The sequence below is a fragment of the Macaca thibetana genome, chromosome 1, assembly GCF_024542745.1.
Source record: "Macaca thibetana thibetana isolate TM-01 chromosome 1, ASM2454274v1, whole genome shotgun sequence".
Taxonomy (NCBI): Eukaryota; Metazoa; Chordata; class Mammalia; order Primates; family Cercopithecidae; genus Macaca; species Macaca thibetana.
Genome location: NC_065578.1, coordinates 91,919,433 through 91,943,796, shown reverse-complemented (window position 1 = coordinate 91,943,796; position 24,364 = coordinate 91,919,433). Strand labels below are relative to the sequence as shown.

At 37.1% G+C, this 24,364-nt stretch overlaps 1 protein-coding gene across 6 annotated transcripts in view; it reads left to right on the top strand.

The window, feature by feature from the left end:
• EVI5 (ecotropic viral integration site 5) overlaps nt 1-24,364 on the top strand; it is a 280,650-nt gene that overhangs the window by 218,533 nt on the left and 37,753 nt on the right. For all 6 annotated transcript variants that reach the window (XM_050806911.1, XM_050806909.1, XM_050806893.1 and 3 more), the window contains one exon: nt 10,582-10,677. In XM_050806911.1, coding sequence (XP_050662868.1) covers nt 10,582-10,677 — 96 coding nt within the window. The remainder of the gene's footprint in view (nt 1-10,581; nt 10,678-24,364) is intronic.

The following is a 24,364-nucleotide window of genomic DNA, read 5'->3' as shown; positions in this document are numbered from 1 at the left end:
CCACTGCACTCTAGACTAGGCAACAGGGTGAGACTCTGTCTCAAAAAAAAAAAAAAAAAAAAAAAAAGCAAGCACAGGAACTCTTGTAGATTAAAAGAGGCTAAAAGGATATAATAACCAATTGTAACCATGAACCTTGGTTTGATTATGGGCAGTAATAAAATATTTTGGGTCCATTTGGAGAAATTTGAAAAAGAACTATGTTCAGTGATGTTACGGAATTACTGTAAATGTAAGTGTTATGATGATATTTGGTTATATAGGGCAGTTCCTTATTCTTAGAGGATGCATGCTGAAATATACAATAGTAAAATGTCATGACACCTGCAATTTACATTCCAGTGGTTCAGGAAAAAAATCTGTGTGTGTGCACACGTATATACACATAGAGAGCAAAAGAACAAAAGCCCACGTAGCAAAATGGTAATTGGTGAATATAGCTGAAGGGCATATGGGTGTCATTGTACTATTATTTCTGCTCTTCTATAGATTTGAAAATTTTGAAAACTAAACCAGGGGAAAATTTTGTAAGATGTAAAATAATGGACTCAAAGTTTTTATATTTGCCTCTTAGTCTGGGGCACTTTCTAGTACCTCAGTTACGCATCTGATACACTAACTAGGTATTAACTGATTAAATTCTCAAAAAATAAAAACACAACTTGTAAGCAAACTATCCAATTGTATAGTGTATTTGAAAGCCTATGACTTGTAACACAGCTTTTAAAATCTGCTATCTTCCTATCTAAGAAAGTTAGGGTAAGTTATAACCAACATTAAAAACAAAGATTTAAAAAATTCATTTTTAGGACCTTATAAAGCATGTATAGATTTATTTATAAACATAGTTTATTAAATGTTTTGAAATGTTCCCCCACTATGTTTATAGAAAAACAAGTAAAAACATAAAGAATGGACTCTTAGGCATACCCTTTATACTTCTCTTTAAAAATGAACCTGACTAAATGTATGGATTTAAACACACTTGAGATCCACGTCTTTTCTTTCTCTTACCTCCCCAGTGTTTTTCAGTATTTTACACTACTAAACCCCACTTTTATCCCAAACACTTGCTCAAAGCAACTTGACATTTTATTGGCCTCCGTTTTGCTGCACTGTCACATGCTAAAACCATGTTGCTTAGAACTGTAGAGAAAACCTTTCTTATTTTCTCTTCAATCTCCTAGGTTGATGCACCACCACATTTAATTGTTCAACTTTTTAAGGGGTATGTTGTAGTGCAGCTGATACAGGTGAAGACACCTCTGAATAAAATGCCCACTTTCTACTTTGGCCATATACACACAGCACAAATACATATTCACTTTTTGTCTTCCTGTGGATCGCAGCATTTATTGATTTTTCAACAAACAGAATATGTGACACATCCTGGGTACATTCCATCTCTTCTTCATCCTTTCTCTAATTATAGCTCTCCATGATTGCAGGGATAAAACAAGTGAATGTGTATGCCTGTGTCATTAACAAGCAATCCAGGTAATCGAACACCGGAATTACTGCTCTTAGTACAATATTCCTCTACACACTCTTATGTGTTATATTAGAAAACACAGCTTTTTTACTGTTACCTATATAATATACGGGTTAGAAAATCAGATTCATTATTTCCTTATTTATTGCCATTTCTCTTTACAGATACAATGCTTTTGAGTGCTAAAATAATTACTTTGCTGGTCCCCAAATGTTTGGGTTTTCTTTGTTCCTTAGAATGATTATCTTAGTTTTCAGTGATGGGAATCATATGTGTGGAATTTTCTCCCATCCTAAACTTTTATTTAGTTCCTCATCATTTATTACTAAACTTTAAAATAATATTTTCTGCTCGAGAGCTGGGTTAACCAAGAAAGGGATTTGAGTTCAAAATTGAATCAACCTCTGTAGACAGCGAACTGACCAGCTAAAAACTAACATGGAAATAATGTGAAGTGAAACTGATAGTAGAATTGAAAGAAATTAATTTAAGGACCCTTGACAGTTTTCCTGTATTTTTGTTTTTAGATATATTCACTCTGAAAATGTGGAGACTATTTGTAAATAAGTGTGTGAGCCTTGGTCATGTACCACATTTACCATGGTGGGAGTAAAGGAAATATTTATCTCTTTGTCATATGTGAACCTATACTAAAAATCTGTAATGAGATTAAACTTATAAAATAATATTTGAGATCCTTAGGATAGGATAAAAGCATTTATTATTGGCATATACATAGAATTTTGAATTTGTTTTAAAAAATGGTTAATTTTCAAAGGTTGTTCAAACCAGTATACTTCAAATGTAGGTCACTGGCTGTGTCAGAATCACTCTTTGTGTAGCTTTCAAAATACACTGATTTTCAAGTCCTGTTCCTGGATACTTAGAATTAGGAGGTCGGGGTGAGTTTCCTTGATCTGTATGTTTATAAAACTCCTAAAGTGATACTTCTCTTATTATCTTTGGGGATCACTGTTTTAAATGTTTTCTAGGGTATATTCTTCATGTTACTATATTCATTTCCTTAGCCATTTAAAAAATATTTATTAGGTAGTATGTTTTTATTGCAGATAATAGAATATCCAGTTCAAAGTGGCTTAGATAATAAAAGGGATTTATTGGCTTATATAACCAAAAAGTCTAGAAGTAGAATATGCTTCAGGAAAAGTTTGATTTGGGCTACAACTTGCAACAAACCATGATTCTGAAGGCTCTACTGTTTTTGTCATTTCTGTCCTCAGGAGGTTTTCCTCATTGTATTAAAATGGCTAACAGAGGAGCTTTATATCCATATATCATAGTATCCAGAATAAGAAGCTGTACTGTATAATTACCAGCAAAAGTTATGAGTCACACTATTTGAACAACCCCTGAACTCATCGCTGTACAAAACAGATATGATTATCCTGTTTGGTGTAGACTTGACCAGTCAGATCCCACCCATAGAGTTAGGGTGGGATCATTCCAATCCTATCATCACTACGTAATGGGGAAGAACAAATAGATCTTGAAGTAACAGCCACAAAACCTAGTAAAATATTAAAGGGATAAACTAACTGAGCCTACTCTAAAGTAATCTTTAGGGGACTTATATCTTTTCATATATGTAAAAGAAGTGCAGGGTAGACCAGTGTTTACTTTTTAGCAGATGATAGGAGGAAAGAGGGGATGAATTGTTTTTTGTCGATAACTTTTCCTCCCAGTATTTCACTGTGAAAAATTTCATAGAATTTGAAAGAGTCATACAGTGAACACCTATAAGCCCACTATCTCCACTCTATTAATATTTTGATATATTTGCTCTTTCTGTTGCTTTATCAGATATTCATCTTCCATTGTAGGGATCTTATTTTTTAATGCACTTCAAAGTTACATTGTTATACTTTACCCCTAAACACTTAAATATGCGTCTCCTTAACTGAGTTATTGATGACCATTTAATTAAGAACCTCATACATACAAAGCTCTCTTGGCTTAAGACCTTAATATGAATCAAATTATTATGGACATTGTATTGGTAATCTCTAAAAGAATTATTCAAAGATAGAGCCAAGAGTGAAATATGCATTTACACCTTTTACACATGTTATGTTATGCCCTCTTTATAAAGTTTCATTTGTGGTATATGACAAAAGGTATGTATTTAAGGCCTCTTCAGTGAAAGTACAGAATACCAAAGTTGTTGATATGTTGGGCCTTTGTTACTTACCTAATTAATTTTTCTTAGGAAACCAGTTAACTGGCAATCTGTTGTTATCAGCTAGACCAAAAGAAAACCTCAAGAAAATGCAGGTTTCGGGTAAATTTATTAGTGTAGTTGACATTTTCCCACCTGCTTATCAGAAACAACCATGTGGACACTGTTTGAAAATAGAAAGCTATAAAAATACTTAGAAAAAAATCTTAAACATTAGATAATTGAATGAACTGTCCCAGAACTAAAATTAAGTTTATATCCACTTAGAATATAGTAGTTCATTGCTATGTCTTTTGGTATTATAAATATAGTTATCCTGTTTTAAGGAGGATCCTAAAAGGCTTTGAATTAACATGTTTAAATGAGAGCATAAAATGTAGAACATAAAAATCACAGACTTTTGATAAATGATTATTGATATATTTTAATTTATTAAATAGCATTTAGGACATCTCACTTTTTACTTTTGTTTTTACAATCTGCCTTAAGGCAGACTGTTGAATCAGAATATCCCATGCAGAGCTTTCTAACTGGTCTGTCACACTGGTGTGCCACTAATGTGTGACAAATATGCTGAGATAGTAATTTGCTTGTCCAGGGGTTACTGCCGTAGCCTGGAACTGCTTAATCACCCTTTCTCTTTCCTCAGTTTATCTAGTGTGCCTTAAAAGTTGTTTGTTTTCTGAGTGCGTGTGCATGTGTTTATGTATGTGTGCCTCACCGTGGAAACAATGACTTAATAGTCATCATAGTCCAACTTTTTGTTTGTTAAAGTTTTGCGGAAGAAATCCAACATTAAGCTTTATTAAATTTTATTTAAATCTAAATAAGACAACTATATAATTGGATTTAATAAAACAATATAGTTTTCCTTTTTGAAATTCCGTCTTTTTTCGACAGTGAATAGAAGTTCAAGAAACACTTTTAAAGTTAAAAATATTCCATCTGTTTTATCGTAAAGTTTCTTAGCTTCCCTGTTTTATCCATCTTTTTTGTTGTAAAATTTCTTAGCTTCCCTGTTTTTCATCAAATGCTGTGTTTCCTCCAAAGAAATCAAAGTGCTATTACAAAGTTTTTAGCTAAAGCCTACTAAGACCCACCTTTGGAAAAACATCTTCGGAGTCACTTGGTAGCTTTTTGTATAACGAATTTAATGATTCTTGTTTTACCAGAATTTTTTTTCATTGCAAGTTTCTCTGGAGGAAAGAATTGGTATTAATTATTGTTACTAGTCATTCTACTGCCTTTCAAACCTAAAGTCTTTCTGCATTCTTGAACTTCTCTCTTACAATGTTAGAGTTTACCTTGGCCTTTGTCATCTTCTTTGCCCTGAAAATGTTGTATTATCCCACGTATTATTGCTGTGAGATGTCCAAAATCCTCAAGAACTTTACCTTTATTAAGGACCAGATTCAAAGATACTTTTCTCTAATTTGGATTCCATATTGCAAACATGTAACCTTTCTATCTCATCCAGATGGGTTTCTTCCTAGTAGTGGATTTCACTTTTCATCTAATCAACCAAGGGAGTGAGTATGACCTCATACCAAAATCAGCCCCCCCGCCCCTGCTCCCACCAAAAAAAAAAAAACCACCACCACCACCACCACCACCAACAAAAAACACCTAAAAGGACAGCTGAGCATATGTATCCAAATGAGTGATTCTTACCAAATTAGTCCTCCTTGGAAGTGTATCAGTTTACTCAGATGCTTACTCAGACACTTCTCATGTCACATACGGGATTTGGAGAATACCTCCTATGAGAATAATGATTTTGTTTCTTTTATATGAATGAGCTATTCTTCCTCATGTGCCCCCCCCCCCCCCAATTTCTGCATTCTTCCTTCCTGTTTCACTCACTCTCTTATTCTCTGTTTGATGTCATCCTTTTCCACTTTGAGGGTATACAGACAGAACTGAAAATGGAGTAAGTCCAGAGCCAAGGAAAATCTTAGGGTGAGATAGTTATGAAACAGGCTGAATTTTAATGGTGAGTTTATCTTTCTTATATTACTCTTTTGTTCTTATTCTGTGCCTTTGAAATTTTTTTTTTTTTTTTTTTTTTTTTTTTTTTTTTTTTTTGAGATGGAGTCCCCCTCTGTTGCCAGGCTGGAGTGCAGTGGCACAATCTTAGCTCACTGCAACGTCCACCTCCGTGATTCAAGCGATTCTCCTGCCTCAGACTCCTGAGTAGCTGGGATTACAGGCGCCTGCCACCACGCCTGGCTAATTTTTGTATTTTTAGTAGAGACAGGGTTTCACCAAGTTGGCCAGGATGGTCTCGATCTCATGACCCCATGATCCGCCCGCCTTGGCCTCCCAAAGTGCTGGGATTACAGGCATGGACCACTGTGCTTGGCCTAAAATATTTCATTTTAAAAATGGTGATTAAAAATAAGAGGCAGGCATAAGCACATGTAAATGGTATTGGACAGCGTGTGTGTTTAATATGAGTCTTTAGCTTAGGGCCATTAATGCAAGTAGCTGTAGCATTTCATCTTCAATTCTTTATATATTGTAGTTCCCATTTAAATTATCAGAGGCTAAAATAAACATTAAGGTAAATACATAGACTTTTGTAACAAATCCAAGAAAGCAAATTTGCTTGATTCTTTGCATAAATCTCTATCTGCCTAATTGTTTCTCATGTTCAGAATGCTATAAATTAAGGTGAAAAATGTATTGACCATCTCTATGACTCTTAGGCAGCCAATTCACTCAGACTTTCATTTACGTTTCCTCATCTATGAAGTAGGAATAATAATATTCCATGTCACACAGGATCATTGTGATGATTACACATAAGCAGCTTAGAAAACTCCTGGCACATTATAAGTGCCAGTATTTCTCCACCAGAGCTCCACAAGAGAATTAAACTCTACAGAAAAGGGTTTGAGTAAACTACATTGACCCCTGAACAACATGGGGATTAAGGGTGCTGATCCCTGCCAGTGGAAAATCTATGTATAACTTTTGACTGCCCTAAAACTTAACTTCTAAGAGCTTACTTTTGACTAGAAGCCTTATTGATAACATAAACAGCTGATGAACACATTTTGTATGTTACACGCATTGTAGACTGTATTCTTAAAATAAGCTAGAAAAAAGAAAATGTTATTAAGAAAATCATAAGGAAGAGAAAATATTATTCATTAAATGGAAGTGGATCATTGCGACAGTCTTCATTCTTATCTTCACATTGATTAGGCGGAGGAGGAGGAGGAGGAAGAGAAGGGGTTGTCTTGCTGTCTCAGGGTGACAGAGGCAGACGAAAGTCCACATATTTGTGAACCTGCATAGTTCAAAGCCATGTTACGGGTCAACTGTGTTTTCTCAGTTCTTCCAAGGATAGTACGTGGTGCTACTCTAGATGCACAGGCATTAAATCATACACATACAATGATGCTTTAGACATTAGGGCTTAATCCTTTGGGAATCTCAAATGAGAAGGGCTTATAAGTGTTATAACTGTTTAATATATAATAGCTATTATTTCGATTGCAAGTGGCAAAAATCTGTAATTTTTTTTCTTTTAAGACAAGTTTTCACTCTGTCTCCCAGGCTGGAGTGCAGTGATATGAACACAACTCACTGCAGCCTCAACCTTACAGACTCAAGCAATCCTCCTGCCTTACTCTTCCTGGTAGCTGGGACCACAGGTGCCCATCACCATGCCCAGCTAATTTTTTTAAATGTTTTTGTAGAGACTGGGTCTTGCCATGTTGCCCAGGCTGATTTTGAACTCCTGGGCTCAAGCAGTCCTCCCACCTTGGCCTCTGAAAGTGCTAGGAATACAGTCATAAGCCACCACACTCAGCCAGAAATTTATATTTAAACTGGTTTAAATAATAGAGGGACTTTATTGTTCCATGTAAATGAGAAAACAGAGAAGGCCTCAGAGATGATTTGATTAGGACTCTGACTTAGTATCTCTGCTATTCTGTTAGTTCAGCCTTTTCTCTGGCAGTTGGGTTAAACTAGTATTTCTAACCAAATTTTCAAAAGAAGAATATATATTTTTCCTAAATATGGGCTTATGGCTAAAAAGCACAAGGTGTATTTTGTATATATTTTAGAAGTATATTTGGAATATAGTAATTGTTAAATAAGACAGTTTTGGCTTAGATAACTGTATCTGATATTAGTATGTGTCAATATGCAGTTATGCATTGCTTCACAACTAGAATATGTTCTGAGAAATTCATCCTTAGGCAATGTCATCAGTGTGTGAATCATAGAGTGTACTTACACAAACCCAGATGGTATAGCCTACTACTCACCTAAGCTATATGGTATAGCCTGTTTCTCCTAGACTGCAAACTTATACAGCATGTTACTCAACTGAATACTGTAGGCAGTTGTAAGACAAAGGTCAGGAGTTGTGTATCTAAACATAGAGATACAGTAAAAATATGATATAAAAGATTTAAAATGGTACGCCTATATAGAGCATGGTACCGTGAATGGAGCTTGCAGGACTGAAAGTTGCTTTGGGTGAGTCAGTGAGTGAATGTGAAGGCCTATGACATTACTGCACACTACTGTAGACTTTATAAACACAGTACAGTTTACTATAAATTTATTTTCTTAATTTTTCTTCCTTCAATAATAAATTAGCTTAGTGTAACTTTTTCACTTTATAAACTTAACTTCTTTTAACTTTTTGACTCTTTTAATAATACTTAGTTTAAATATATTATACAGCTGTACAAAAATATCTTCTTTCTTTATATCTTTATTCTATAAGCTGTTTTTTTTAATTCTTTAAACTTTTTTATTAAAAACTTAGGCACGTGGCTGGGTGCGGTGGCTCACGTCTGTAATCCCAGCACTTTGGGAGGCCAAGACAGGTGGATCCCTTGAGGCCAGGAGTTTGAGACCAGACTGGCCAATGTGGTGAAACCCTGTCTCTACTAAAAATACAAAAATTAGCTAGGCGTAGTGGCGTGCGTCTGTAGTCCCAGCTACTCAGGAGGCTGAGGCATGAGAATCACTTGAACTTGGGAGGTGGAGGTTGCAGTGAGCCGAGATTGTGCCATTGCACTCCAGCCTGGACAGAAGGGGACTCTGTCTCACAAACAACAACAGCAACAACAAAAACAGGCACAAACACACCATTCTATACTTACGTAGGGTCAGGATCATCAGTATCACTGTCTCCTACCTCTACATCTTGTCCTACTGGAATATCTTCAGGGGCAATAATATTACACATGGAGCTGTCATCTCCTAAGAGAACAATGCTTTCTTCTGGAATATCTCTTGTAGGACCAGGCTGAGGCTTACAGTTAATTTTTCTTGTATAAGTAAAAAGAGTACACTAAAATAATAATAAAAAGTATAGTACGTTAAATACATAAATCTGTAACATAGTCATTTATTATTATCAATTATCCACTGTGCGTAATTATATATGCTATACTTTTATACAACTGGCCGCACAGTAGATTTATTTACACCAGCACCACCACAAACACATGAGTAATGTGTTTTACTATGACATTGTACAACTACAATGTCAGTAGGCATTACGAATTTCTTATTATAATCTTATGGGACTGTCATCATGTATTCATTCCGTCATTGACCAAAACATCATTATGTGGAACATGACTGCATAAGAAAAAAATGTTAAGCCTATAGAAGCTGTAGTTGCGCTTTTATATGTATGCCAATATTAATTACACTAAACCACTTCAGCAGGCCATATTCTAGTAAAAGGTTTTTAAGACAGATTGCCAAAAGAAAGAGAACAAAGCAAAACAAACAAAAAACAGGGAGTTTGCAGGAATAAGTTGATGAAAGGAGTTGAAGAACAAACTAAGGGTAGTTAGGGAGGCAGAGGTTGCAGTGAGCCAAAATCGCGCCATTGCACTCCAGTCTGGGTGACAGCAAGACTCCATCTCAAAAACACAAAAACAAAACAACTCTTTATCTGAAAAATAATTTGTATGTTTTCAGGTGGTATAAGAAAAAGTGCCTCTCTTTACCTATCTGTATTCCTAGAAAATAGTCCCAATGCTCACCTGAAACAAACTCTTAGGATCAGAAGCAGCTTTTAATCAGCTATATCTAGGACTTCCAGTCCACATCAAGAGCTAATTAAACAGAGGAGACTCAGAGCTGTCCTCTCCTTTCTAGAGTGATTTGGACAACTTTTTCTTTTTTTCCCCCCTTTTCTGTTCCCCAAGCAAAAGCAGATTCCCAAGAATGAAAGAATATGGGAAGCTTGCCATCTTCTTGACTAAGTATTGAATCCCTTACAGTATGAGTAGAGAATCGTCTGCCCTCAAAATAACTAGATAAATTACTTTGAAATTCTAGGGTGATTTTTTCATCAGTAGACCCATTCAATTACTGATTTCTGAGACTCCTTCAAAAGATATATTTTATAAATTATATTTATTGTAAACAACCTTTATTAAGCATTTTTAAAGAAATAATTTAAATTATTTAAATTAAATAATTAAGGTCAGGAGGTCAGAAGTTTGAGACCAGCCTGACCAACATGGAGAAACCCTGTCTCTACTAAAAATACAAAATTAGCCAGGTGTGGTGGCACATGCCTGTTAATCCCAGCTACTTGGGAGGCTGAGGCAGGAGAATCGCTTGAACCCGGGAAGCAGAGCTTGCAGTGAGCCGAGATGGCACCGTTGTACTCCATCCAGCCTTGGCAACAAGAGCGAAACTCTGTCTCTAAATAAATAAATAAATAAATAACAACATAGTTCACTATGACTTGTCTGTCAGAGGTAGTTTGAGAATGGATTTGTTCAGAATTCAGGTAATTAAAGGGTATGTGCCTATGCTTTTCCTATACCTTGAAATATTTGAGTACATGCTGTGAAAAATTGCCTCGTTTTTGCTTTGTTGTTTTGCCACAAAACAGAAAGAAGAAGGAAAGCTTCAAGGACAGCTTAACAAGTCTGATTCTAACCAGTATATTAGGGAACTGAAAGATCAGATAGCAGAGCTGAATCATGAGGTAAGTGATAAATTTTGATCTTCACATATTTCTTTCTTCCTTCCTCTGTATTGTAACAACACTTTATTACTGGTTATAAGACTGACACTTGTGTGCTGAATATCTTCTGTGAATTATTGGTTATAATTAATAACATTTTTGAAAATTGTCTTTTTAGCAAGCATCTTCTGTTCTAATATGGGGGATTTATTTTCCCTTAACCTCATTAGCATGACTTAGAATGATCAATTAATATTTTCATGGCAAATATTTTATTTTTTTATTGTGGTGTAAAACCTCTTGATGGTTTGCATAGATGTCAAAGTTACTTCAACTAAACTACAATTGTGCTTATACCTATAGAATAGATTTGTGGTATTTACCGTTGCATGCAGAGGGAAGTCTTTTTACTCTTGTCTTCTTTTCCCCCTCATGGTGGTATTACTGAGATTGCAAAAAAGGATACTTGCCTAATATCAGTTAACAGATTTCTTAGTATCTGAATGCTTTTTAAACTGGCACTACCTTGAATCTGTGAGATTCAACTCACAAAACTTTTGGTTTTACTAAGTACTATACTGAGTAATTTAAAGTATTTAAACTAATATGTTTTGATTAGAGAGAGATGTTAATGTGGCTCGAGGTCAATTTTCTTGTCCTTTATTGTTTTCTATTTTAATGATAGTATTTGGCTAAACACTAATGGAATACCATATTTCTTGTTTTGAATTATTTATAAAATAATGTATATTCACAGTAATGAGATTTGAGAAGGTAGTATAACTTTCATTTGATTAAAAAGAAGAAAGAGAAAGAAAAAAAAAAAAAAGAAAACTCATTTTGACCACTAAGTGAATTTAAACCTCAAAGGAAAAAGTTTAGACATTACCCTTTCCTGGTATTACACCCTTCAGTTAAAGTCTGTGTGTTTTGGGTAATACCTCCTGGGGTAGTCAGTCTAAGAGTCAGTTCTAAATGAAGAAGAAATAAAACATAAACAGAACAGTAAATCTTAGATGTGGCTCAGTTTTATTTGTTTTGAAATTTGGGAAATCAGTCCTGTAAATATTAATTTTCAGCCATGATAATGTTTGAGGGATTCAGGATCTTACATATAATCTTTACCTATTTGTGTGTATTTATTATCATATTTTTAAATCTATAGCCATAGCATGAAAGAACAAGTTACAAATAAGTGTGTTCTAGAAATCTTTATTCTTTTGAGAACCCTAGGAATTACTTATGTTCAAAAGGTGTTCTCAAAGGAAATTGTGATTAAAATAAAGCAACCTGCCACTTAAAATTTTGATGTCTCATGATAAGGAAGCTTTAATGTTGCTGAAACTTACATATAGATTGACTTTATTTCTAAAACTAATGTAAAAATCAGTCAACAAACATTAATTTTCCCTGTCATATGCTTTGACTAAAAATCATGATATTCTGGCTGGGTGTGGTGGCTCATGCTTGTAATCCCAGCACTTTGGGAGGCTGAAGCAAGTGGATCACTTGCAGTCAGGAGTTTGAGAACAGCCCATCCAACATGGTGAAACCCCATCTCTACTAAAAATACAAAAATCAGCCAGGCATGGTGGTGTGTGCCTGTAACCCCAGCTACTGGGGAGGCTGAGGCAGAAGAATCGCTTGAACCTATGAGGTGGAGGTTGGAGTGAGCTGAGATCATGCCACTGCACTCCAGGCAACAGAGTGAGACTCCGATCGATCGATCAATCGATCGATCGATAGATAGATAGATTAGATAGACAGATAGATAGATAGATAGATAGATAGATAGATAGATAGATAGATAGGATGGATTGGAAAGATGGACGGATGGATGGATGGATAGATAGATAGATAGATAGATAGATAGATAGATAGATAGATAGATAGTCTCATCAGGACTGCCAGAAAATAACTCACGTGAAGTTTAACTTTGATGTCAGTTTTTTACGTGTAGCCTAAGAAAGCAGTCTTACCTTATCCAAACATGAAAAGAAAATTAATCAACAGGTTAGAATTTTCTACTATGAAAATTGAAAGCTAGATTGTGCAGATTTAAAGAGTAGAAATCAAACAAACTGCATCTTTTTTTAAAAAAAAGAAAAAAACCTTTAAAGCATTTTTATTTATTAATACGCTTCCTTGTTGCAGATAGAATTAAGGAAATTTGCAACCACTACAAAGTAATAAACTACAATTTTGGGAGCAAAAGGAAAGAAAAAAAACTGTAGAAATATAATATGGAAGCATGAATAAGACCATTATAAAAATGCTTACCATAAAAATATATCTTTCCTATAAGTGGGCCTCAGATTTGGCTCTAAGGTTTTGCAGCCAACACAAAACCTGGTCACTTAAACATTTCAGAGTGTCTATATTATGACAACAGACCAATTAGCTAGAAGAGCCACATCTATTCCTGATACTAAGATTAAATAACAAGTTCTCCATTGCTTCCTCACAAAGGAGACCTAGTGTGAGTTCCCTGGTTATTATACTTAACATTTGAATGGCTTCATAATCATAAAAGTTAAATAAAGAACAGAAACTTAAAAAAAAAAAAAAAAAAAAAAAAACTTTTGTAGGCTGGGTGCAATGGCTTATGCCTGCAATCCCAGCACTTTGGGAGACCGAGGTTGGAGGGTCACTTGAGCCCAGGAGTTCAAGACCAGCCCGAGCGGTATAGGGAGACCCTGACTCTATTACAAAAAAAAAAAAAAAAAAAAAAAAAAAAGCCAGGCCTGGCGGCATGCACCTGTAGCCCCAGCTACTCCAATGGCCGAGGTGGGAGGATCAGTTGAACCCAGGAGGTCAAGGCTGCAGTGAACCATGATCACACCACTGCACTCCAGCCTGGGTGTCAAAGTGAGACCCTGTCTCAAAAAAAAAGGTTTTGTATAGCAGCATAACATGCAGAGACATGTCCAAGTCAAAAGTTTCCAGCTCAGTAAATTATCACAAAATGATCACACTCATGTAGATATCACCCAGGCCCAAGAAATAGACCCCAGAGCCCTGTTCATACTCTTTTAACCCATACTGCCTCCCTTCTACTCAAAGGTAACCATGATCTCAGACTTCTAATACAGTAGTTTAACTTTCTGAACTTTATATAAATGGCTTCTTGCAGTGTGTATTCTTTTGTGTCTTGCCTCTTTTGCTCAACATTGTGAGATTTTACTTTGTCATTTTAAAATGTAGCTGTAGGTTGTTCATTTTCATCACTGTGTAATTTTCCTTTGTATAAATATACCATGATTTATTTATCTATTATGTTGGTGAACATTGGGATTATTTCCAGTTGGTCTGTTAAGAATATTGCTTTAAGTGATTTATGCCAGTTTATACTGTCTATAAGCAGTGAAGAAAGTTCTTGCTGTTCTACATCTTCAACATGTGGAATTGTCAGTCTTTCTTATTTTAGCCATTCTGTGACTATGAAGAGATTTCTCATTATGGTTTTAATGTGCATTTCCCTGATTATTAATGAGATTGAGTACTTTTCCCCCAGTATATAGAACAATGTTGGCATGTACTGGGTACTTTGTAAAAATGTTTCTAATGAAAAAATGATGTTTGTGAAAGGTTTTGCAGATGAGATCACATATAAGTTGCATGGGAATGCCAAGAAGCTGCTTTTTTTCTTTGGATGGAGTCTTGCTCTGTCTCCCAGGCTGGAGTGCAGTGGCATGATCTTGGCTTACTGCAACCTCTGCCTCCTGGGTTCAAGCAATTCTCCTGCCTCAGCCTCCTGAGTAGCTAGGGTTACAGGCACACACCACGATGCCTGGCTAATTTTTGTAGTTTTTTTAGTAGAGTTGGAGTTTCACCATGTTGACCAGGCTGGTCTCGAACTCCTGACCTTGTGATCCGCCTGCCTTGGCCTCCCAGAGTGCTGGGATTACAGGCGTGAGCCACCATGCCCATCCAGAAGCCTCTTAATATGTGAAAATTAGTGGAAAGAACATTCCAGACAGAAGAAACAACTAGCCCAAAGACCTTAGAAGAAAATGAAATGGTCATTTTGAGAAACAATACTAGTGTGGCTGGAATATAGTGAAGGGTAGAAAAACGGTATAAGATAAAATTAGAGAGGCAGGTTAGGTCAGATTATTTACGATTGGTCCTCTGTATGCATGGGTTTGCATCAGTGGATTCAACCAACCTTGGATCAAAAACATTGTTTAAAGACTATTGCATCTGTAGCTGTACTGAACAGCTGCAAATTGTTTTCCTTATTATTATTCCCTAAACAATACACTATAACAGTTTATATTGCATTAACATTGTATTAGGTATTATAAGTAAGCTAGAGATGATTTGAAGTATACAGGAAGTCAGGCATAGATTATATGCAAATATGCCATTTTATATCAGGGACTTGAGCGTCCATGGATTTTAGTATCCTTGGGACATCCTGGACCCAATCTCCCACAGGTACCGAGGGACAACTGTGTAGTGCTTTGTAAACCAGGGTGTATAGTGGAAAGCTTTTGAATGTTTGTTGTTAGGGACTTTTTTGGTTAGGGTTGTTTAGGTTTTTTTGTTTTGTTTTGTTTTTGTTTTTGTTTTAGAAATGGGGGTCTCACTATATTGCTCAGGCTGTCCTCTAACTCCTGGGCTCAAGTGATCCTTCCACCTTAACTTACTGAGTAGCTGGGACTACAGGGCTGTGCCACCATACCTGCCGTCTTTGGATGGTTTCATACAGAAAATTTTATAATTTCATTTGCTCTGCCTACTGTACAGTGAACTGATTGTAGAAGAGAAAGAGTGAGAAGAGGGAAATTCATGAGGAGTCTGTTACAATGGTCCAGATAAGATCAAACATGGCTTAGAAGGATGGAAGAAGTGGAAATGTAATATGGCTGTGTTAGAAGTATGTTTATCTCGTAAGGAAAAATATTCATTGGTTCCAGAGAGTTTTGGCTTGAGTAATTGAGTGAATGGTTGGTTGGTGCCATTGACCAACATAGAGAAAGGTAAACAAGAGCTCTATTTTTATTCTAAGGTTTGTAGTAAGGTTGAGATTCCTATTAAATATTCAAATGAAGGTATCAGATAGGCAGTGGCTATGTGAGTGTGAAATTCTGAAGAGAGGTCAGGGCTAAAAATAGGTGTAGCCCTCACTGGCATGTAAATGGCATTCATATATAAAGAGAAGGGTGTCCAGGAGCAAGTTCTGAAGTTCTCCCAACCTTTAAGGTCAAGAGAGCCGGGAAAGGACCAAAACCACCAGGGAGATAGGCGGGAGAGTGTGAAGACACAGGAGTCCCTGAAGGAGGAAGGGATCATTTCAGTGTAGTTATTTAGATTTTAAACTTCCCAGATCCTTTTGAAGAATAAACTTATTAAGACAGATTTATTGGCCGGGCATGGAGGCTCACGCTTATAATCCCAGCACTTTGGGAGGCCGAAGCAGGTGGATCACTTGAGGACAGGAGTTTGAGACTAGCCTGGCCAACATGGAGAAACCCTGTCTCTACAAAAAAAAAAAGCAAAAATTAGCTGGGTGTGGTGGTGTGCACCTGTAGTCCCAGCTACTTGGGAAGCTGAGGTAGGGGAATTGCTTGAGCCTGGGAACCAGAGGTTGCAGTGAGCAGAGATCACACCACTGTACTTCAGCCTGGGCGACACAGTGAGACCCTGTGTCAAGAAAAAAAAAAAAAAAAAAGATTTCTTCGGAATTTTTTATGATTTGTCAAAGAACAATGGATGATTTAAGAAAGAACTTGAAAGGAGAAATGTTCTATCACTAAATACTACTGAAACACCCTTCCTGAAGAAATTAGAGAAACAGCCCGGCATGGTGGCTCGTGCCTGTTATTCCAGCACTCTGAGAGGCTGAGGCAGGCAGATCATCTAAGGTCAGGAGTTTGAGACCAGTCTGGCCAACATGGCTAAACCCCGTCTCTACTAAAAATAAATAAATAAATAATACAAAAATTAGCAGGACATGGTGGTGCGTGCCTGTAACCCCAGCTACTCAGGAAGCTGAAGCACGAGAATGGCTTAAACCTGGGAGACAGAGGTTGCAGTGAGCCAAGATCTCACCACTGCACTCCAGCCTGGGCCACAGAGACTCTGTCTCAAAAAAAACAAAACAAAAAACCAGAAAAAGAAAAAAAGAGAAATGTAAGCTATTTCAAGACAAAGCTGGGGAAAAAAAAAGAACTATTTTGGTATGCTGTAAACAACATACAACTCAGGTAGATAAAACCTACTTACTTTCTAGGAATAATCATTATATTGGTTTCTACTGGTCTTCTGTCATCCTGTCTTTTTTGTTGGGAAAGGCAGTTTTTCTAAGTTAAATTACATGTCGCAGGAATCTTTTTTTAAGTAGGTGATTAGGAATTTGAGTAAATAAAAAGAAATCTAAATAAAGCCCTTACTGAAGTTTGACTTAGAAAATGTTTATATAAACAGGAATGGTAGTGTGGGCCTTGTAGTTCTAGTTACTTGGGAGACTGAGGCAGGAGGATTGCTCTGAACCCAGGAGTTTGAGGTTGCAGTGAGCTAAGATCATGCCACTGCACTCCAGCCTGGGTGGCAGTGAGACCCTAACTCTAGAAAAAAATAAAAATGTAAGAAAAAAATTATGTGAATATTCCTTAAGTTTTTAAATTCTGATATCTGTTTATATAAACCGGAGCTATGGATTTAATTAAATATATATCAAAAAGTATTTTAATGTCCTAGACATTCTTAATATAGTTTTTAATACGTATACTCATTTTGTTATTAAACTAGAATTTTTGAAATAAGGAATTTTAACAATCAGATTGACAATACAGTAAGTCCTCAACATTGTCAATAGGTTCTTGGAAACTGAGACTTCAAAGTGAAAGACATATAACATGTCCATGAATAATGTCGTTTTGTTTATAATGATGAGGGGAAAAAATTGGTTTCTGTGTATGTGCTCTCACTTAAAATGACAGTTTCCAAGAACCTGTGGAAAACTTTTAAGTGAGAACTTACTATATGCCCTTTTGTATTTCTTTGGATTTTTTTTTTCCTTATGCTTGTATTTTTCTACTTAAAGCAGTGGCTCACGCCTGTAATCCCAACACTTTGGGAAGCCGAAGTGGGTGAATCACAAGGTCAGGAGTTCAAGACCATCCTGGCCAACATGGTGAAACCCCGTCTCTACTAAAAATACAAAAATTAGCCAGGCGTGGTGGTGCGCACCTATAATCTCAGCTACTGGGGAGGCTGAGGCAGGAGAATCACTTGAAGCCAGGAGGTGGAGGTTGCAGTGAGCCAAGATAGTACCACTGCACTCCAGGCTGGGTGACAGAGCAAGACTTCATCTCAAAAAAAAAAAAAAAAAAAAAGTAGTTAATAAGACCTTTTTAAGGCTCATTCAGCACTGCTCTTCATCTAGAGATTAAAACTAAAATACTGAAGGTAGAAAAGAACTTAGTCATCTGGTTCTATAGTTGTTGGCAGCTATTTTTTTTTTCTTTATTTCATACTGAATGATACTGTTTTTTGGTTTATTTAACTTCATGCTTATTCTTTTTTTTTTTTTTGAGACAAGAATTTCGCTCTGTCACCTAGGCTGGAATGCAGTGGCACGATCTCAACTCACTGCAACCTCTGCCTCCTGGGTTCAAGCGATTCTCCTGCCTCAGCCTCCTAAGTAGCTGGGACTACAGGCACATGCCGCCACACCTGGTTAATTTTTTGTATTTTATCAGACACAGGGTTTCACCGTGTTGCCTAGGCTGTTCTTGAACTCCTGAGCTCAGACAGTCTGTGCGCCTCGGCCTCCCAAAGTGCTTATTCTTATTTCTGTTTCTACCAGTCTTTATTTCCCTTTAGGTACTACAAAGCTCCAAGTATGTTACCTAGTTTACAGAGTGATACTCAAGAACAGAATTGACATTCTTACCATAAAACTCCATTGGTAACAGTAGTCTACTTATAGAAACAGAAATAAGAATTAAAAACAGTGCTATCTATTTGTACTGATGAGTGAATTTTAACTTTTAAGAAAATGTTAACGTTTAAGAAAAACTTCAGTGTATGGAGTTACAAGCTATCCTGCATGTTTTTATAATAGAAAGTATTAGTTTTCCCAGTGTAGCAGCTTCTTAATAAAAGAAATTATTCCCTTAAATTTGTTCTTTCTCTAAATAGAGCAGTGTAAAGTAGCATGCGGAAGTTTCAGGATCTCATACAACCAAGTAAATAGGTTTTTTATCCCCCTACCCAGAACATCCCATGTAGATGATGAAAGATTATATTTGCCATTCTGTGAAAATTGCTTTAAGCCCGTTAAATACATACACTGCTTTTTAATCTTACAGCCTCCATTTATATTTTTAAAACCCATTATTTTCCTTCTTTATTTTTTCTGGAGACAGGGTCTTGCTCTGTGGCCCAGCTGGAGTGCAATGGTGCCATCACCGCTCACTGCAACCTCAACCTGCTGGGCTCAAGTGATCCTCCCACCTCAGCCTCCTGAGTAGCTGGGACTACAGGTGTGCAAGACTGCACCTGATTTTTTGTTTGTTTGTTTTTAAGAGAGAGGGTCTCACTGTGTTGTCCAGGCTGGTCGGGAACTCCTGGGCTCAAGGGATCTCCCTGTCTCGGCCTCTGAAAATGCTGGGATTACAGGCATCAACTACTGTGCCCAGCAAAAACTGATTCTTAATGACTTCTTTGAATGAGTAGCTATTACTCCTTTTCCTCTTATATGTTCTGTTTTATCTCGGATAAGCAGTTTATCTTATTTGAAGTCCATTTTAGAAATTATTATGCAGATTTTTATATTTGGAACAATATCACTATGTAAAATACTTAAAGCTGAGATTTAAGAATCATATTTTTTTAAACCAGAAATGTTCTTAAAATTTATCTTGTTTTTCATTTGATAAATGAGGAAGCTGAGGCCCTAAGAGTTAAGGGACTTACCCAAAGTTACAAAGCTAGTTCATAGCTGAGATGGAACTCATCATGCCTGGGCATTGTGGCTTCTGATCTACTGCATCCCACTGCCCTACCATGATCCTGCTGGCCCACTTAATGGTGACATATTAAACATAGTTAGAGTTCTATAAGCATTTGTTTAATTGAATTAAATTGAAGTGCTTCTCTCAGATGAGAACCTAACATCTAGTTAGTAAAAATCTGCTCGTAGCTCATATTCTTTATTTTTCTTTCTGCAGCAACTTCTGTTCCTTGTGAGACTGCAGAATTTGTCCAACTTGACTTTCAGATTCTGCTTCAGTTTCCATTTGGTGCTACTAGCATTGTAGCTTTTAAATATTTGATGACTTTCTGAAAACAGGCAACTGAGATTTCCTAGCCATATTTGATGTTTTGAGAAACACAGAACTTGATTTTAAAAAGTCAATCCAATTCATATATACCTCTTATTTAGGAAATACAAGCTTATTCAAAGACATAAATTACCTTTGCTGTTAAATGCATTCTGTTTGAAGAGTTTGAAGTTTAACTGGTGGCAAGATGTTTCCAGATTAATTTTTTTAAAACTCCAAGGCAATATGTTTCTCCATGTATTTCTTGCCATTTAAAATAATGTATAATATACTGTAGTCTGGGAAAAACTGTAATAATCCCATACAGGGTCAGGGCACGGTGGCTCACATCTGTGATTCTGGCACTATGTGAGACCGAGGTTGGCTGATTGCATGAGCCCAGGAGTTGAAGACCAACCTGGGCAATATGGCAAAACCCTCTACCAAAAAATACAAAAATTGGCAGTTCACGGTGGCTCGTGCCTGTAATCCCAGCACTTTGAGAGGCCGAGGCAGAGGGATCATGAGATCAGGAGTTCAAGAACAGCCTGACCAACATGGTGAAACCCTGTCTCTACTAAAAATACAAAAATTAGCCAGGTGTGGTGGTGTACACCTGTAATCCCAGCTGCTGGGGAGGCTGAGGCAGGAGAATCGCTTGAACACAGGAGGCGGAGGCTGCAGTGAGCCGAGATCATGCCACTGCCCTCCAGCCTGGGTGACACAGTGAGACTCTATCTCAAAAAAAAAAAAAAAAAAAAAAAAGCCAGGTGTGGTGGCGTGCCCCTGTAGTTCCAGCTACTTGGGAGGCTGAGGTGGGAAGATCTCTTGAGCCTGGGAGGGAGAGGTTGCAGTGAGCTGAGATTGTACCACTGCATTCCAGCCTGGGTGACAGAGTGAAACCCTGTCTCAAAATAAATAAATAAATAATCCCACACAGGATACCTTACTTTATTCAAGACTTTTAGACCACTTTTCAGTTTTATGGTGTATTCATAGAATATAATTGGTGTTCTACCCATTATATGCATCTGTGTATCTAATTCCTGCCATGGGTAAAAAAATTTTTTTTATACTGTTAATGAAAACATGTGCCTCTAATGATAGTAATTTCATTAAGAAACTGGAGTTAATTAATGAAAACATGAACACAGAGATCTAGTAGGAGAGGGGTAAGAGGCTAGATAAGGAAATCACCTAGAAAATAAAAACATCACAATTAAAAGTCAGGTGAGGAAAAATATTAGAACTTTTAAAATGTAAGAAACCAAGTAAGGAGGCATCTTAGGAATATTAACTAAGGTAGGATATGCCTCCAGAGGGTTTGTTAAGAGAGTTCTAAGAAAAAATTCGAGTGAGCAGCCAACATAAAGAATACAGACTCAATGTAAAACAAGGGATTTGAATCTGGTACTCAGAGGACCAAATAAATATCTTCAGGGGATATATCACACTGGTCAAGAAACAGAACCAGGTGGAATTGTAAAATCAGTCTTGAATATTAAGCTGCATTAGATGGAATTTTTTCTAAAATTGTCCTAGATACAATGAGAAGAGTAGCCCTACTCTCAAGGAACTTTTAGTTTGGTGGGGAAAAGCGGAAAAGTTAATTTGATAAAGACTGTATGGTTGGCACTGATAGAGAATACTTAATGGTTCAGAAATGTGAGACAACACAGCACTTAAATTCATTTGTTCTAATTAATGGTCGTTATATCCTCTCTGACGTTTAGAGTCAAGCTGAATTGTGAATTTCTTGACAGCAAAGATTATCTTATTCAGCCTTATATTTCTTAGGGTCTTTTGAAAGTCCTGGCATGGTAGTCTGAACTCATGAATTCAGTCAGTTCTCTTGGTGTTCATATTGTCCCAAATTTGGCCAATGGGAACTCTTTGAAGCTGGCTCCAATGTCTTTTTTTTTTCTACAGCCCCATTTGTCCTTGAACACATCTGTGTTTCCTGGCACTAGATGGCAAGTTTTTAAATAGTATTTTACATTACATTACATGAGTAGAGCTAGATTTCAAATGTAGCTGAAAAACTAAAAAACTGTTAATTAATACTTACCAGTAGATTTCTGAAGAGATGGTCCCAACAATTACTCTTGGACAATTAGAATGGAAATATAAGTCATGAGAAACCACTTCAAGGGAAACTGGAAGTCAAGGGTCTATGAAAAATAAAGGCAGATGGTGATAAGCATTTTTTGAAGGAAATGGAACTGTCAAGCCTGTAGTGACAGGTTTTATAGTTTTTTACAGCAATTCTTAAGCAGATTTAATTCAGTAAGGGTGAAAGAGACTTCTCTTTCTTTTAGCAATCCCAGGAAGAGACCATACTAGTAACATACTCTTAGATCCCAGACATGAGGAAATGAAATATAAACATCTAAAACCATTTTAATTATATGTAAACTTTTAGCATGACTGTAGTATTAAGCATATTTATTTGAGTGATACTAATAGGATGTGCTCAAATGTGTCATTCAACTTGATATGGGATGCTAAAATGAGCTACAGTTTTAAAATCTTGTGAACTTACTCTAGTTTCAGGGCTTGAGTGTTCATTTTAAAATGTTTTTCCAGGCCGGGCGCGGTGGCTCAAGCCTGTAATCCCAGCACTTTGGGAGGCCGAGGCGGGTGGATCACGAGGTCAGGAGATCGAGACCATCCTGGCTAACATGGTGAAACCCCGTCTCTACTAAAAATACAAAAAACTAGCCGGGCGTGGTGGCGGGCGCCTGTAGTCCCAGCTACTCGGAGGCTGAGGCAGGATAATTGGCGTGAACCTGGGAGGCGGAGCTTGCAGTGAGCCGAGATCGCGCCACTGCACTCCAGCCTGGGTGACACAGCGCGAGACTCCGTCTCAAAATAAATAAATAAATAAATAAATAAATAAAATGTTTTTCCATTCATTCAAAAGCTGACTTGGACTCGGGAAGGGGAACATCACACACCGGGGCCTATCATGGGGAGGGGGGAGGGGGGAAGGATTGCATTGGGAGTTATACCTGATGTAAATGACGAGTTGAGGGGTGCTGACGAGTTGATGGGTGCAGCACACCAACATGGCACAAGTAAACATATGTAACAAACCTGCACGTTATGCACATGTACCCTAGAACTTAAAGTATAATAATAATAATAAATAAATAAATTTTTTTTTAAAAAGCTGATTATTCCTACCTTTCATCTAACTCCCACTTTTTTCTTCCATTATCATATCAGTACTTCTAAGCACATCCATAAAACGGAGAAGGGGGAGGATTAGAAATTCATGCAGTTGCCGAGCGCAGTGGCTCACACCTGTAATCCCAGCACTTAGGGAGGCTAAGGCGGGTGGATCACTCAGGAGTTCAAGATCAGCCTGACCAACATGAAGAAACCCTATCTCTACAAAAATTAGCTCTGTGTGGTGGTGTGCACCTGTAGTCCCAGCTACTTGGGAGGCTGAAGTGGGAGGATCCCTTGACCCAGGAGGTCGAGGTTGCAGTGAGCCAAGATCATTCCACTGAACTCCATCCTGGGTAGCAGAATGAGACCAAGTCTCAAAAAAAAAAAAAAAAAAAAAGAAAAGAAAAGAAAAAAATTCATGCAGTTTATCTGGTTCTTAATCTTAATTCTGGATTTTGTTTATTATTTTATTTTATTTTATTTTATTTTTTTGAGATGGAGTCTTGCTCTGTCGTCCAGGCTGGAGTGCAGTGGTATGATCTTGGTTCACTGCAACCTCCGCCTCCCGGGGTTCAAGCAATTCTCCTGCCTCAGCCTCCTGAGTAGCTGGGATTACATGCGTGCACCACCATGCCCAGCTAATTTTTGTGTTTTTAGTAGAGATGGGTTTTCGCCATGTTGGCCAGGCTGGTCTTGAACTCCTGACCTCATGATCCGCCCTCCTCGGTCTCCCAAAGTGCTGGAATTACAGGTGTGAGCCACTGTGCCCAGGCTTTTTTTTTTTTTTTTCATTTGATAAGTTTAGATTTCTTTCCAGATTTTGTGTGTCTTTGTTCCCCATCATACTACAGGTGATTGAGAAACTGTCATCTTTATAACAGTGGACTTCAGTCAGGAGACCTGGATTGTAGTTCTGTCTGCCACTGATTAGCTGGGTGACCTTAGGATGCCAGTTCACTTCATGTATCTATTTAATCAGTGAATATTTGAACATCTTTTAATTCACAGGCATGCCTTAAGCCATGCCTCAGTTTCTTGATTGCAAAGCAGTTATACTAAATGGTACCTAAAGCCACTTCCATCCCAGTGCTGTGCTAGGTGTGTAAAAGTCATAGTTCCAGTTGTTGAGTTTAGACTGATAAGGAGAAGCAGTTCGTGTGGGCAGTACTGTAGTAGAACCACGTGGCACCATGGCCTAGAAACATGTCAGAAAATCTATGATCATGGGGCTGCCTAAATTGTGTATTAGAGAAGAAGTA